The sequence below is a fragment of the Colias croceus genome, chromosome 6 (genome assembly GCF_905220415.1).
Source record: "Colias croceus chromosome 6, ilColCroc2.1".
NCBI lineage: Eukaryota > Metazoa > Arthropoda > Insecta > Lepidoptera > Pieridae > Colias > Colias croceus.
In genome coordinates, this window is record NC_059542.1 from 518,954 (window position 1) to 535,866 (window position 16,913).

At 33.6% G+C, this 16,913-nt stretch overlaps 1 protein-coding gene across 1 annotated transcript; it reads right to left on the minus strand.

Annotated features, from left to right (window-relative positions):
• Window positions 1–6,268: 6,268 nt before the first annotated feature.
• Window positions 6,269–15,741, minus strand: LOC123692549 (ionotropic receptor 75a-like). The gene is made up of 13 exons (XM_045637307.1): window positions 15,632–15,741; window positions 14,361–14,456; window positions 14,214–14,293; window positions 13,364–13,491; window positions 13,146–13,203; window positions 12,919–13,034; window positions 12,330–12,538; window positions 11,620–11,667; window positions 8,592–8,776; window positions 8,193–8,331; window positions 7,769–7,931; window positions 7,285–7,473; window positions 6,269–6,964 (listed from the first exon to the last, which is right to left on the minus strand). Exons 1-13 carry the CDS (start codon window positions 15,696–15,698, stop codon window positions 6,889–6,891), a joined length of 1,554 nt encoding a protein of 517 aa, XP_045493263.1. The 5' UTR covers window positions 15,699–15,741; the 3' UTR covers window positions 6,269–6,888.
• Window positions 15,742–16,913: the final 1,172 nt, after the last annotated feature.

Consider the following 16,913-nt stretch of genomic DNA (forward strand, 5'->3'; position numbering starts at 1 on the left):
CCTACGCAAAATAACATTAACCTACTATCGGATAGTATCTTTATCAAGTAATACATCGTATTAAACTCGCACAAAGGGCAACATTTCAAAACCTCCTAATTTACTAATATCCTAAAAGATTAAACGACATTCAGAAACCAAATCCATTATTTACTCAGTAATATTAATGTCGTCCTTTCGTTTATTTAAAGGTCCTTTGACGTCTTTAGCATTCTGAGTATCGGTCCTCTGAAAAAGCCCTATAAAGTATCTGATGATTAAATTGATAACGTAGCTTTTTTGTAAGATTGGCCCAAACAGGTCTTATCTAACAAAGCCCTTTAGAAAGGCCTATAGACGGCTTAGATGTGAACCCTTTCAAAGAGAGATCAATGTGAAGGGTCACGACGCAAATAATAAGAGAGAGCGGAATGATTATTACATTAGTTAAATAAAAAAGAGAATTATGTGACAGTAAAGCATTACAGTACAATAGGAAACAACTAGTTATTTAGATAAACTAATTTAAGTTGGAAATACATTCCTAGATCTGATCTGATTTTGAGATCTGTTTTTGTGCTCGTAGGCGGTGGAAAATTATTCTCAAATTGTTATCGTAAAATAGCAAAACCAAACATGGTAAGAAGATTTGAACTCAAAAAATATTTTATATAGACTATTATGTATTCTGTGGCGAGTATTCCCCCTCCATTTCGTCAATGAAGCCAAGCTTTAAGTTATAAGTATTTTTATTTATTTAGTATACTATTAATCAACAATCTGAATTTAGAAATTAAAGACTTTTTAACGGATTTTAAACGCGATTTATTCATTCTATTATTTTTCCGACGTTTCGAACACTTTACAGCGAGCGTGGTCACGGGGAGACTGATTCTTTAATTTCTAAATGTATAATACTCGCGTAAAATCAAACCCTAGAAAATAACAATCTGAATATTAATCTGAATACTTAAATCCTATATTCAAAATAGTTACTAAATAGCGCTTGTCTTCACCGATAAACATAAAATCACCTTAACATCAAACACCCAAACGCCTGTAAAATACGCAGAAAAAAGCGTTATCCCATCCCTTGGGTTGAATGACAGGCATCAGATATGGTCGGGAGTCACAAATAAAACGGTAACAAAGTGAAAAGCCGGTCGGAGCGGGTTCCGTACAACTTTTAATGTTGTGCGGTTTACATTTCTCGCCTCTCCTTGATTTATAACTTTGATTTATTGCGCCCTATAAGCGCTTTGTGCCTTTGTTCAAACCCATCTGATTTAGCTAAGTCGGGTGCACGGTACTATAGATTTGTAATACTGGCTCTAGTTTGGGAGTATGCTTCACTGTTATATTAATCAGTAAGTCCATAGTAATATTATGAAGAAGAAAGTAAATTATTGTAGGTTTGTTTTTACCAAGTAATCGCGATAATTACTGAAATCTTACTGAAGTTTTGAAAATCTTTTATCAGCAGAAACCAAGTCATTTCTGGCTGATATACTTTTTTTAGGGATTTATGATTTTGTTTGTTTGTTTTATTTATTAAAAAGTTTCATCAAAAGTTACGTATCTTTCGCGTTAAACAGTTACAATAGGATTTATAAATAATTATGCACAACAATTACAAACATCAATGATTAATAAAATATTTTGACTTATATTGGGCCTACAATATTAAACAATAAATGTCTATAGTATACACGGATACCATCAGAAATAAGGTACCTACTCATTTAGAAGACTTGGAGATTCTCAATTATTGATAATCAAATTTTGCGGCGTTCCCAGTTTTCGAAGAATGCATTAATTCATTATTACAATGATTTTGGAGTTTAGTCTTTCAATAAAGCACCATTTATTTATAAAATTCGAAAACAAAATCTTCCTTAAAGGACAAAGGTTATACGAGATTGAGTGTACATATTTATCATAAAATATTTTCAAGATTTCTGACTTCTATTTAATTACAAAATGAATAAATATTATTTAAAGATACATTTATTCGCAAATTAAGAGGATACTTACATTCAGAGTTCAGACATCTGTTAAAACTCAAATACAAATGTTAACTTTCACAAATTAAATTGTTATACCTACTGCAATAACATACGTCTGAGAGCTAAATTATTAAGTGCAGTTATTTAACTACGAGTTCAAACATTTTTTTTTTTATATTATAAAATCTAATAAAAATAATAGCAAAAAAGCTCCTGCAATTAAAAGAGAAACCAATTAACAATTACCTCATCAATATTAACCAATCATAGCCTCACTCAATTACGACAAAATCCACAAAGAAAACTAATTAAAACGGCATTAGGTAAGTTTTCATAGCAAATTGAATGATATAACATCCATGTATTTGTGAAATTCGCGCCATATCGAGTTTGTAATTGGAATTTGATTGCAGAGTAATTATGGAATATTCCCGCTTCTCATTACATCTTGTTAACTGGAAGGGATTCAGGAGCAGGGGCCGTATTATGACCTCCTATTCCCAGTCAGTTTACGCCGTAAATTGAACTGACTGGCAAATTCATATAATACCAAAATTAACAATGGTTGGTTATTGCATTCGTAATATGAATTTTCCAGTCAGTTCAATTCACGGCGAAAACTGTCTGGCAGAGTGGGAAAGCGTTCGGTATCTGTCGTCATTTAGGCATACAAAGTTATTTTTATTTAAGAAAACTTCTTTAGGCGCTTGAGAGTAAAATTTCAAGGTCGCGTCATGGCAATACAGTCACGTCATGAAGTAAGGCGACGATCTTGACACGACGTGTGCACACACTGGCTTTTTTTACATTTTTAAATAATACTTCGTTTTAGCTTCCATTGTTATGCTTGAGCATATCTAGATAGACATTATAATATACGATAATGTATTCCAAATGTAAGTCACATTGTTAGTTTTTCATAAATCTAATCCAAAAATAGACTCTCTATTGGAATAAATAAAACGATTCACTTAAACATTATGTTTTCTTCATTCTATATTTTTCAATTCGAAACGTTTAAAGAACAAAACAACATTTAAAATAATGAATACGTTCTCATGCCGATAAAAATAAAAGCGCTTGGTGCTTCGGAAAAATACTATAATAGGTTTTAAATTGAATTACGAGAATCAATTTAAAGCGAATAAATACATCTTTTTTGCTCACAGCTCACCTAGTTTTACGAGCATAAAAATAGGTAATGACTTTGCGATCGTAAAACAAAACTATGAGCTATCGTTCTGAAATCGAAATACCTTTTTGGCAATAAACTTGTATAAAAGGAAATCAAGATAACGCCTATCATTCACGGGACATGCATTTTATAATAGATAGTGTATATGAAAGTTTTATATGCTATAAAAATGGACGTCAATATTGAAGGGCCGGGGACCGATTGATATCTGGCGGAGAGCGGGAATAACAAATTTAAATATTGAAAGAAATCCAACACGGGTTTGCACAAAACTGTGTAAGCTGAAACTTTTGTATTCAATAGAAAAATAGAAATCAAAAAGTGTTAGCTTGTGTCTGGTGTCACATATATTTATGTACTTTTATTACAACTACAAATAGGGAAATAAAAGTACAGTACAGTTAAGTAATTTAAAAGGTGTCAGATCGAATGATATATTAAAATCAAATGAAAATCGTTGTCAGCTCTATTATACCTCAATCCTATAATATTATAAATGCGAAAGTTTGGATGGATGGATGTGTATGTGTATGTTTGTTACTCTTTCACGCAAATACTACTGAACCGATTATAATGAAATTTATCACGTTATACGAACGAATAGAGGGCAACTTGGTTTAACACATAGGATAGGTAAAAACCCGTATAATTCCCATTTCCGGGATAAATCTTTGAAAGCGCGGGTGAAGCCGCGGGTGGAAAGCTATAGTGTATTCTATACCTCAATGTATAAAGTGTACCTATATAAATCATTTCATATCACATTACTACACGTTTATTTGCATGAATTGCTATATCAATCCTTAAAATCCCAGTCCATAGTGACTCGTCGACAATAAAAACGTCATGTCATGCGGTGCTACATTCCAACAGTGTTTGCCGAAATCGACACGTGCTTATTGCAATTTTTATGTTTTTTTTACACTCGCTTTCCGCGTTTTTAGCTGTTCATTTTGTACAAACTATTCGGAATGTTTGCTCGGCAGCGTTTTGTGTCAAAATAGTTTTTTTTTAGCTTTTTCCTTATGCATTTTTTATATGCTGTGTTAAATAATCTATGCTTTGATAATCTGCAAATATTCATGTATTTGAGAATAAAATAAGCTACTTACAGCACAAGGTCGAAGTAAAGTGGAGATGCCAGTTAAATTGATTGACTTGTATTAATATATTATTAATTCTTATATGTGTAAACTGGGAGAAGTTGTAAAAGTATTCCAAAACAAAGACAAGTTGGAATCATTCCCGCGAGTGAAAAGTTTTTCTATTATATTCTTTGTTGTCAGAGGTGAACGGGAAAATGTAGGTATCTTGTAACAAATATTTTCATGTAAATATCATTAGTGATTTTTTGAATACCTATATTTCTTTGGTACACAGTACACATATCGTAGCAGCAAAAGATGAATGAAGGTTTTTGTTGAGTACAGGATACTAAGAATATAACTACTGTTTAGTTTATTGTTTCTGTCAAAAAAACTGTGCAAAATGATAGTGCCAAAATCTACTTTGATTACGAGCAATTCCCCTAATTTACTACATGTGTCAAGCCATATTTATTTAACCTTGCACTTGCACTAGAGAAGTCTTAGTTTAAAAGCTTGAGGATGTTGCATGTACATTGTAAATAGACTTCTTAAGAGTAACTGCTTGTAAGGTTTCAGTTAAAAGACTAAGATAGCTAATTTAATTTGACATGGTGAAAATAGGCATAAAGATACAAACTAAAGTACTGAACGTTGATAGTTAGAGGCTTACCCTATTACTACATAAGTTTTAAACTAGGTACGTATTACACGCGTTAGAAGTGCAACAGCATCTCAAATTAGCATACAAATGGAAAGACGAGCCATTTTATATTACTTACGAGTTACGAGCGACAGCGCGGTACGTCTCTGTCATGAGACATTTTACTTTGGACTACGTGTTTTTCATGTGTGAACGTTTATTGTAGGACTAGATTTCCGCCCGCGGCTTAGCCCGTGTTTTCAAAGAAAAACCCGGTTCCTGTGGGATATAAAGTAGCCTACATTTTATTCTGAGTCTTCAGCTACCTACATACCAAATTATATTGTTATCGTTTCAGTATTATTTGCGTGAAAGAGTAACAAACAACCATCCATCCTCACAAACTTTTGTATTGATAATACTAGTAGGTTATTTAGGAAACAATGCTGTGGTAGTTAGAATTCTGCAATATGAATATTGTTAAGAAGATATAGAAAAAAAAATACAGTATCACACATGTCAAATGACTACTTTGTTCACATAGTACCTACGCGGGTAAAGCTTGGAACTACTTATAATAGTGTATATCAGTATATCAAATAAATTAAGAATATCAGCTTACTAGATTATGATAAAAAATGTAGGTAAAAAACATTTAAGTAATAAATAATTAAGAATTATCACAAACACTTTCACATGTAAAATATTTAAATGTAATTATTCCTTACAACTGATTTCTTTCACACCCAAATCACTACAACCAGGCTACCTTCAATAAAAATGCAAAACAATCACCTCCATAACGTATTCAATCATTATCCATTCACGCCAATGCATCTTAAAGTTTCCAATTACCCCGGGAGAACCTTTTAAGACGTCCGGGGAAGACAGACGCAGTGCATCCCGGTATTCAATGAGGGCTGGCTAAACAAGAATTGATAGCATCATTTATAACGAGAGATTTAGATAGCCGCCGACGCCTCCATTATTCACAGCTTCAACTCACACTGCTGTAATTTCGCGAACATGCTCAACATTTTAACGGTAATTATCTGTTTCAAATGTTAATTTTCTTTAAGAAATTAAAGATGACTGGTATCGGGATGATAAAAGTTATGAATAAATGTTCGTTAAATGTTTAATTTCTAAGTCGTAAAAACAAACAAGAAAATACCATGTAAATTTTCTGTTCATTGCTTTATGCACAACATCGGTATGTATATGTATGTACATCAATATATGTGACTGTTATTGAGGTTTAAAATAAAGAGGATTTTTTTTGTTTGTCTGTGTAATTGTCTCGGAATGAGCAGAAACATGCATTAGGTTTAGAAATAAAACACTTTTACTTGATTTTGAACTCTTATAGTATATTTGTGTGTTCCCAAAAAAACAAATCTTCATATTGCTACATTAGTTAGCAAAATAATCTGCACTTTAAATAAATAAAGAGCGTACCTAGGTATCTATTAATATCTTTATTTTCGTTAATTGATGTAAATTATTTACTTTATTTTAAGTAGAGCCAAGTTATTTTTTATGTAACGCTCGCCGGAAGATGTATAACAATTTTTTAACGAAAATACAATCAACTTCCGTTCACTTAAGGAAAGAATACATTCTATTTTTTAACATTTGAAATTTCGATAAATTATTATATAAAAATTCAAGCTTAAAATATATTTTATCAGCCACTACATTAAATGCCAGACGATGCTTTACTGGGAGTAGAAGTTCTATATTTTGCTAAAAACTCTTGAATTTTGATGAATCGTTTCTGACTATGAAACTTACAAATATGTACTACACTATCGCAATTAAAAGTACCTATTTCAAATCGATCAATCGCTTGAAAATAACAATTTGAAATTTTACTAATACTACATCCTAATTACTAATAACTGTGCAAACACTATAAGTATATAATATATTATATATTTATAATAACTACTGCGTGTTGTCCATCACTCCTTATTGTTTTTAGGGCCTCGTAAAATATTTCCCGTTGGTCTCTCGTGCATTACGAGAACGACCCTTTATGGGCTTTTTATTCCACCTGCAAGTTATTGATGGACAAATCAATTTTGCCTAGCTTTTAGGGAAATAAAATATAAATACACAGGCAATAAAGCCTGTGGAATTAATTGGATTAAATATTCTGTAGAATAGTTTAGAATGTGAAAGCAATTCATCTCGCAAATGGCATTTATTATATCTTTTTTTTTGCTGTTGTAAAATGACATAAAAATATGATTCCTTGCAATCATCCAGAAAACGACAAATTGCATTTCGCAAACAAATCGAGTATAAGTTAAATAGTGCGAATAAGCATATAGCTGTATCTGTATTTCAAACTATGTTATTAAAATCACATACCGAAACCAAACAATTTCTCCAAACATTATAATAAGTGACAGAATAGCTGACACTACAAGCAGTCCAAAAGCTGGTGCAGCTTGCCCCAAAGCCAGCGCTCGAGGGGTACTACCCGAACAAGTTGCGATGAACCCGGCTATCCGCGCCTGTATGGCTGTTATGTGACCTCTCTCTTTTAGTCGCATTAAACTGGAACAAAATTAGGTAAGACACATTTATTGGTAGTAATATAATAAAAAATACGTGTTAATAAGATTCAATAATTGTATTGTCACCGATTCGATAAGTGTGCAAAGTTTGAATGAAATCTGTCCGTTTAAATTGAGTCAAAATCGGGCCTAAAGAAGTCGTTTACATAGAAACATGTATAAAAGTGTAGCTTATACTAGCGTGTTAAAAATCTGTTTACGTGTTAAAAAGGAAATTCACACAATATTGAAATAAATTAAATAACGTGAACATAAACCTAAAAATGAAGATTTACCTCCAATTAAAGAATTGCTTATAAGGGCTCCGTTTCTGCGTCATAACATACGTAGGGGAAGGTTTGATCATTGGTAAGGAGCCAAGCCTGCAGAGCTCTGCGTCGTCGAACGTTCGAGAAATGGACTGGTATGCTGTGTACGGCTCCGTATGGTATGCGTAATCTAGAAACATCAACAAATCTTTGAATAAGTTTCTCATTTTCATAATAACTTCGTTGTTACTACAGCTTCCTATTAATGTGTCTATAGTATGACATAAATTATTACCTACATATTCTAACATTAATATAAATCATCTTCAGTTTTACGTTGTAAGTTTGTATTTTGAAATTACAAAATCGTCACATAATTCATAACTTTTATTAATAAGCATATAATATGTTTCATGAAATATAACGTGTTATAAATTGATTATATAGGTACCTCCACTTTTTATCAATTCGATGCCATATTCAACAGGCTGATAGATATCTTTATAACGTTTTGCATGAGTTACTTTTTTCTGTCTCAACACATCTTCTTTTGGATTTTTATAACCACTGTAATAAAAGAAACCGGCGTCCTGAAAAACAATACTTAATCTATTAAACTTCTGCAGTTTCCCATAAATGTGCATCTATTTATCTATCCATCTTTCCTTCAGTGTCATTGTAAACAATACTCAATATATGTATTATGTATTGAAAAAGATACTTTATTGTTTAAAACAAAACTGTAGCTGATTTCGTATTATAAATCGAAGGTATCTATCTGCCAAAATTTCAAAATACAAAGCAAAAACTCATTCCTTTGCTAACACATCAATTTTTCATGCATTCTTACCTCAAACCACCCTCTGGTATATCCAATATCTTCAAAGATAAGTTCAAAATCGCTGTTAATAAGTCCATCTATATCTTGAAGGGTTGGAGGGGCGGCACTCAGCAGCCAGGATACTACGCTACTTGTGTAGTAGTTATACAGTAGCATGCTCGTCATTCCTATTACTAGCATGGTGAGGCGACCACCTACATAAATCATCATTATCATCATCATTTATTTCAATAGTTAAAGTCAAGTTAGATAATTATTAGGCTAAGCGCGCACCACGATTTTAATTTTTGTGACACGATTTCAAAATCGCGCTGTAGAAAATCGCAGAGAGTACGGTGCGCGCACAGCGATAATTTAATAGTGATCCTTACTCACTTTCATCGTGGATTTCATACAAGTTGCTTGTCTTTATTTACTACTTCGGAGGATAAGAAGAAAAAAAAAAGAAAATTCGTGTATATTGGACTCATTCTTTTACAGCAGATAGAATTGTCAAAGGTTTCTTTTATCCATACTAATATTATAAATGCGAAAGTAACTCTGTCTGTCTGTAAATTTGGTATAGAGATATTTTGATACCCGAGAAAGGAAATAGGATCAGTTTTATCCCGGAAATCCCACGGGAACGGGAACTATGCGGGTTTTTCTTTGACTGCGCGGGCGATGCCGCGGGTCAGAAATACAATGAAATCAGATGTATCCCAAAAAATTCTTTGGCTATTATACTCAAACTCAAACTCAAACATTCATTTATTCAATTAGACTACTATTTAGTAGCACTTTCGAATCGTCATTACATAAGTATTTTTAACATTTACCACCGATTCGGAAAGCAGTATCTATGGAGAAGAATCGGCAAGAAACTCCATGGTTGCTCTTTTAAAATCATGTCAATATTACATAATATGTAACTTATATCTAACTTATACATAATATATCATAATATGCAAAGAACAGACCTGTCCTGTGGTTTTTACGCGACAACCCTCCATGGGTCTTTATCGTCCATATATTCCTGAATACTGTAGTACGCTCTCTGAACTAGTACATTTTTTATATAAGTTTTAAATTTAGAACTACTAAACTCTTTAATATTGAGAGGAATTCTATTGTATAAGCGTATACCTTGACCCATAAATGAATTTTTAACTTTAGCTAATCGGAAAAATGGCATTTCAATTCTATTCCTGTTCCTTGTGCCATAATCGTGTCTATCTCCTACTCTTGTGTGTAAGTCGGCGTTTTTGTGAACATGCAAAATATTATTAAATATATACTGTGATGGTACAGTAAGGATACCAGTATTCTTAAAATGATCTCTTAGTGAGTCCCGAGCACGTAAATTATATATAGAGCGAATGGCTCTTTTCTGTAAGATAAATATAGTTTCTATATCTGCAGCCTTGCCCCACAGTAGAATTCCATAGGACATAATGCTATGAAAGTAGCTGAAATAAACCAATCTAGCCGTATCTTCATCGGTGAGATGCCTTATTTTTCGGACTGCATATGCAGCTGAACTGAGCTTACCTGCAGCGGTGTTGACATGGGCTCCCCACTGTAGTTTCTCATCCAATGTTAACCCTAGAAATACAGTAGACTCAGTAGGATGCAATACCTCCCCGTTCAAGGTAATATCTCTGTTCAACTTTTTTACATTAGGAAGTAAAAATTCAACACAAGTGGTTTTTTTGGCATTTAATAATAAATTATTGGCAGTAAACCATTCAGATATGTGTAAAAGAGCACTGTTCACTTCGTCAACATTTGGGTCATGCCTATCCACATTAAAAATTAATGAGGTATCATCTGCAAACAGAACTATTTCACACCTATCCTGCAAATAATAGGGAAGATCATTGATATATACCAAGAACAAGAAGGGACCTAAAATGGACCCCTGTGGAACACCAATGTTAATTGACGCACCGCTAGAACGTTCTCCATTGACAACTACAGTCTGTATCCTATCATGCAGGTATGACGCTATGAGGTTCTGGGCTTTTCCTGTAATTCCATAGTGATTAAGTTTACGTAACAAAGTACAATGTTCAACGCAGTCAAATGCCTTGGAGAGGTCACAAAATATCCCCAGAGCATTTTTTGAGTTTTCCCATGCTTTATAAATATGTGTTAGAAGTGCAACTCCAGCATCTGTGGTTGAGCGCCCCTTTGTGAAACCAAACTGTTTGGTGTGCAGTAAATTATTAGATGCAAAATGACTACTCAATTGGTTTAATATTAACTTCTCGAATACCTTACTTAATGTTGGTAAAATAGAGATAGGTCTATAATTGTTACAGTCTTCTTGATCGCCCTTCTTAAATAGAGGTATAACTTTACTAAGTTTTAGTAAATTAGGAAATGTACCATAGTCACAACACTTATTAAATATGAAAGCTAAATTATATATATAGAATGAAAATTCCGCCAAAAGGCCGCCCTTTGTGCTTTTTTATTTTTTTTATTATTGTAACCTTTATGTATATTTTGTTTCTTGTACAATAAAGTGTAAAATAAATAAATAAATTCAAACCTTTGACTGATTACTAAGTTTATGTTTACCAAACAGTACCTACCTATACCACTACGATGTTTACTGTTGGACAGACGAAACACAAGTGAAGTGCCGGCCGGGCCCGAGTGTGCGATTTTACTATCGCAGTGCGCGCGGTACCATACAATTTCATATTCTGCATTTTACTTTGGCGACAATCGCGTCGCGAGCAGTCACAGCAAAATGTGACAAATCACAATTTTAAAATCGCTGCGATTATTTAAACGCATGTGCGCGCATTGTCATAGTAACTCATACGTTGTATTTCTGAGATAAAATAATCACGCTGCATAAAGTCGTGGTGAGCGCTTAGCCTTAAGCTTATTTGTAAAATACAGGACAGCTATAATATGGCTATAATCAATTACATGATAGATTATGTGTTATAGTGGTAGCTAATTATATATCTATATAATATAGTGAGTTATTAATTCTCAATATACACACGCATTTATAATGCAATAAATAAATCAGTTTCACCTTGGCTTGAAAGCTGTTCATCTATTATTTGAGACCCCTCTTCATACGCTGTAATAAATATATAAAGAGTTATAGAATCATATTATCGTAACTTGAAAACTGTCTAGCCGTCGCCAAACGTCGCCGTATAATATAACTAGCGGTCCGCCCCGGTTTCGCCCGTGGTAGGTACATATTTCACAATAAAAGGTAGCCTATGTCCTTTCTCGGGTATCAAAATATCTCCATACCAAATTTCATGCAAATTGGTTCAGTAGTTTAGGCATGATTGTGTAACAGACAGACAGACAGAGTTACTTTCACATTTATAATATTAGTATGGATGAATAAATCACATTTAAAATCCCCAACATTCGTGCTTGATTATTTTTTTAACACGCTTTTATTAGCTTCACGTGTAAGTTTGTATGTAAACGTCTTCTTTAGACTCAATTTTGACCCACATTAAACGGACAGGTTTAATTCAATCTTTGTAAACTTATAAATTATCGGTAGAAATACAGCAATTTCAAGATTTTAAGCGTTTTTTTTGCCATATTAATAACTAGCTACGCTGCGTGGTTTCACCCGCGTGGCTCTTCTTACCCAATGAATGTGCTATCTAACACCGAAAGAATTTTTCAAATCGGAGTAGTTCCTGAGATTAGCGCGTTCAAACAAACAAACAAACTCTTTAGCTTTATAATATTAATGTATAGATTATAGGTAACCTTGTTGGCAAACCGCGCCGTGCACGCTCAACACAGCATACACGGCGGGCCCAGGCCGCTTCTCCACAACTGCGGACACTGCAAGCACACACGCGCAGAATATACCCGCGGCGACAGCACACCACCACACGGCGGGGGATAGCGGGGTGAGGAAACGGTTCTCGTAGTTGCCTATACCTTTGTCTGGTATGAGGTAGAAGAAACGTGATCTGGGAAAATTATTATGTGGGCGTATTATAATTGTAGATTGTATTGTATTGTAATAAATTAAATATGTACTTTATGTCTGAACAAAAAATGGAGTAAACCTAGATAATATCAGCCAATAAATAATATTTAAATAATATTTTATAGTGCACTAAATAGGAACGCCCCATAGTCACACATAAAACTAGTTTTTCATTAAATATCAGAATGAATTGAGAAGGAGATAAAGAAGTATCTAATGTATATTATTTTCATATTACAAACGAAATATAATTCAAATTGTTATAGGATAGTAAAGATATTAAGTGCAAGAGAGCGAGGCAAGCGTTCTAATGAACAAAATTTTGTAACTCAAACAATGTAACAAGTATTCAGAACTTACTCTATTTTCCCCACAGGTGGGTGACAAATATCGACCCAATTTAACCAATTCGAGAAGATTCTAGCAGAAGTACACGCTATGTCCTGTTCATGCCAGTAAAGAGTGTTCATCACTGCCTAGAAATAAAAAAAATGTTCTTTAAACGATAAAGTAATCATTAAAAAATAAATACATGATTTTATAATGAAGCAATAAATGAAAATATTCCGTAAAAGTGTACTACTCACTAATGAGGCATTTTTGGTGACTGTACCAATCCAACGCCCAACTACTGTATAATTAAATCTGTAAAATAACGTTTACGAGTCGAGTAACGTTTAAAGTCAATATTATAGTTATTCAATTTACATAGGTATTTAAAGAAACAATCGGTATTGAATACTGTACTGAAATTTAAATTTAGATTTCATTAGACTTAAAAATGTAACAAAAAACCCCAGTTCACCGCATGTTATGTATTTCTCGGATAGGCTGAAGGACCTGGGCAGCGGTTTTTGTAAACACCGATATTCCCTTTGTATAACTCAAGCTGGTTAACATCTCGGGTTCGAAGGCTTTAGGCCGACCTAGAACCTGAAAGTGGATACATTATTCAATGTAATCAACGTGTAGTTCAAATTGAGTAGGTTTGACTTAATCCATACTACCTCTAATATTATAAATGCGAAAGTAATATCTGTCTGTCTGTTACTCAATCACGCCTAAACTACTGAACCAATTTTCATGAAATTTGGTACGGATATATTTTGATACCCGAGAACGGACATAGGCTACTTTTTATCCCGGGAAAATGACGCAATCCCGGAAATCCACGGGAACGGGAACTATGCGGGTTTTTCTTTGACTGCGCGGGCGAAGCCGCGGGCGAAAACCTAGTCATAAATAAATTCTTTATTGAAGAGTATCAAAATCTACAAAAATTACAAACTTTGAAAACGTTATTTTATATAGATTAAGTATACGGGAAACGACAAACGTTTTATGAAGAAGATGGATAGATATAAAGTAAACTATAAAGAAAACATACATAATAAATCTGTTTTTAAACAAAATAGTTTTTTTTTTAATAACTCCAGTTGGATTTTTGAATTCACATAATCATGTACATCTTTAACCGACTTCAAAAAAAAGGAGGAGGTTATCAATTCGGCCGGTATAATTTTTGATATTAATGACGGTGTGTATATGAAGGTACTATAACAAAAACAACAATAACATAAGCCAGAAATCCAAATGAAGATTGGAGCAAAGCCATTCGGCACAAGTCTGTATAACTGTATAATATCGGGACCAACCACGGTGACGGCGCGCAGCGTCAAATTGTGGAAATCCCAGCGATCATAATATTTGAATGTGCTCGCCGAAACGTTCAAACCTGAAATTGGGAAACACGAATCAGAGAAAGTATAGGACTTTGAATATATTATCTATGAATTATTCACCGCTTTCCTCGCTCCAAGTTCCGAGGTATTTCCTTTCCAAATTGTTTCCTTGGATCTTGCCGAAGTTGAATATGTCCATTAGCTCGTAACGGTCCCCTATGAAATAAAATTGAACGACTATTACTATTACCAATTTTCATTGTAGTTTCATATACACGTTTGCATGATATTTTTCTTGGAATACTTCCTTTTAGTAATTGAATTACATTAATATTGGGCTTAGCTAAACTTGTGGTAAGTGGGATATTGAAAGCGGGCCTTTTATGGGCGTTTTGATATTATGTGATTATTATTTTCATATAAATAAATAAATATTATAGGACATTATTACACAATTCGACCTACTCCCACAGTAAGCTCAATTAAGGCTTGTGTTGTGGGTACTAGGCGACGATAAATATAATATTTAATAAATACATATATAGATAATAACACCCAGACCCAAGAACAAATAATTGAGTTCATCACACAAATATTTGCCCTGACCGGGGATCGAACCCGGGACCGTCGGCTCATTAGGCAGTTACTTTACCACTGCACCAACTGCGTCGTCAATATTATATCGTCGTCGTCAATATCAGTCAGTAATGGCACTTGTGTAGTTTAGAAACAGACAATAATTATTTAATACGTTCTCAGACTATCATCAAAGTCAAACGTACCCAAATGTTGTATATATTTAGTTATTAAATAGAAGCTTAGCCTAATATTACTGGGGGCATTCCTCGTATCTTTTATGTTTTTAAAAAATCACAAATACCCATATCAGTAGCAACAACGACATCAGCATCCACACTAAGATTCATCCGCTGCAGAGCGTCATCTACCGTCGCATTACCATCGATATTATCCACAATGAGCCAAATATGCGACGCATCGAACAGAGCGCCTCTCGACGCCTGTAATGTGTCATTAAATTGTACATGTCGTTACGAATGCGAAACACTTGCAAAGTGGTACTGATTTTGGTCATACATATAATTAACAACGCAAAATTTGTACTACGATTTATGTATCGGCCATTTTCATAAAAAAATGCGTAGAGGTCATGCCAAATTAGTACCTTTACAAACGTTTTAAATAGAATCGATATAACCCTGATAAACTGAAAGATTTTCGGTGTTAAAATTTCTTTTAATTGCGATAAAACATACCTACGTAAGAAATTTCAGCATTCAAATTCGTCTACTATTAAATACGTATCAAAGAGTCTTATTTCTACCTCAATGTATGGTTTGTAACAAAAATTCATGAAACTCATACCTTCTTACCTGTGCAAGTACGTTTATTGTTTGATTGCATGACCCTTCTATGAACACGCCGATTTCCACCGTCCATTGGTTTAAGTAAACTTGCAAGTCATAATCGTCTGCATTGTGTATATTTTTCACAGATACCCGCATGTTGTTCTTTATAAATGAATTGGCTACTGACATTGTATCTACAATATGTATCAAGTTTTTTTTTTACTTAATCTTTCGGTGATAAAATAAGTAAGTACATAATATGTTTTTTTTAGTAAAGATATTTCTTTTAAGAATAAGTTTCTAGATTTGGCTAAAACTAAATAGATTACCTTCCTACTACATACATAACACATCTAAACTTACTCGTAGGAGTTTCGCAAGACATATAACATATATGTTTGACCCCTCTGTACCCGAAATAATCCACCGCAAAGTGACCCTGCGCCGCGCAAACCCACATGAAGATAACTAGTATTTGTAACATCTCTGGACAAATAGTTTTAATCTTTAAGCTTTTAATTCAACATGTAACACACAAGCGGAATTAATAAACACGTAACAAAATTGGAAAAATGTTTATTATCTCTATACGATGCAGTCTTTTCTGGGTTGCCTGGTAGAGATCGCTGCCAGCGATAAGGCAGCCTTCTGTACATTGATAAACTTATTTAGTTTATAAAATGAATCTTATATAGCGTACAATTTTTCATTCACTCATTCATTCAGTTAAAAAAATAAAAATATCCCGTCGATCGAACCATTACTTTGCTTCGCTGTGGCTACTAGCAAAAAAATTTTTTTGCTTGCCTTGCTAAAAAAGCTTAATAGTTTAAACGTTTCATAGTTACAGGGTCTTTGATACGATTCCCGGCGGAAAGTAATAAAAGGTCTCAAAACACTGAAGGTCTCACCTACGTGCCTAGAAATATACCGTGCAACCTGTAATGCCTATATCCCACATGAGATTCAGAAAAAGGAGTCCTCGTATAAAAATATTTTTTATTCTCTAAATAATCTATACTGATATTATAAAGCTGAAGAGTTTGTTTGTTTGTTTGTTTGACGCGCTAATGTCGGGAGCTACTGGTCCGATTTGAAAAATTATTTCGGTGTTAGATAGACCATTTATCGAAGAAGGCTATATTATATCATCACGCTCCAACCAGAGTGGGGCCACGCGGGTCAAACCGCGCGGCACAGCTAGTTTGTTATAAAACTAGGCAGTTAAACTTATTAAATGTATTACAAACACATATTCTTTGTTTTTATTGGTGAAATAGCGAGGTCATCCTGAAACATCATAATA

What these genes read in the sequence shown, in the direction of transcription:
- LOC123692549 (XM_045637307.1), bottom strand. Translation starts at nt 15,698, where the DNA reads ATGGACGGTGGAAATCGGCGTGTTCATAGAAGGGTCATGCAATCAAAC. An exon ending in ATACCAGAGGGTGGTTTGAG is followed by an intron (nt 8,332 to 8,591) that starts GTAAGAATGCAT and finishes ATTGTTTTTCAG; the next exon opens with GACGCCGGTTTCTTTTATTA. An exon ending in AAGCAATTCTTTAATTGGAG is followed by an intron (nt 7,474 to 7,768) that starts GTAAATCTTCAT and finishes ATTTTGTTCCAG; the next exon opens with TTTAATGCGACTAAAAGAGA.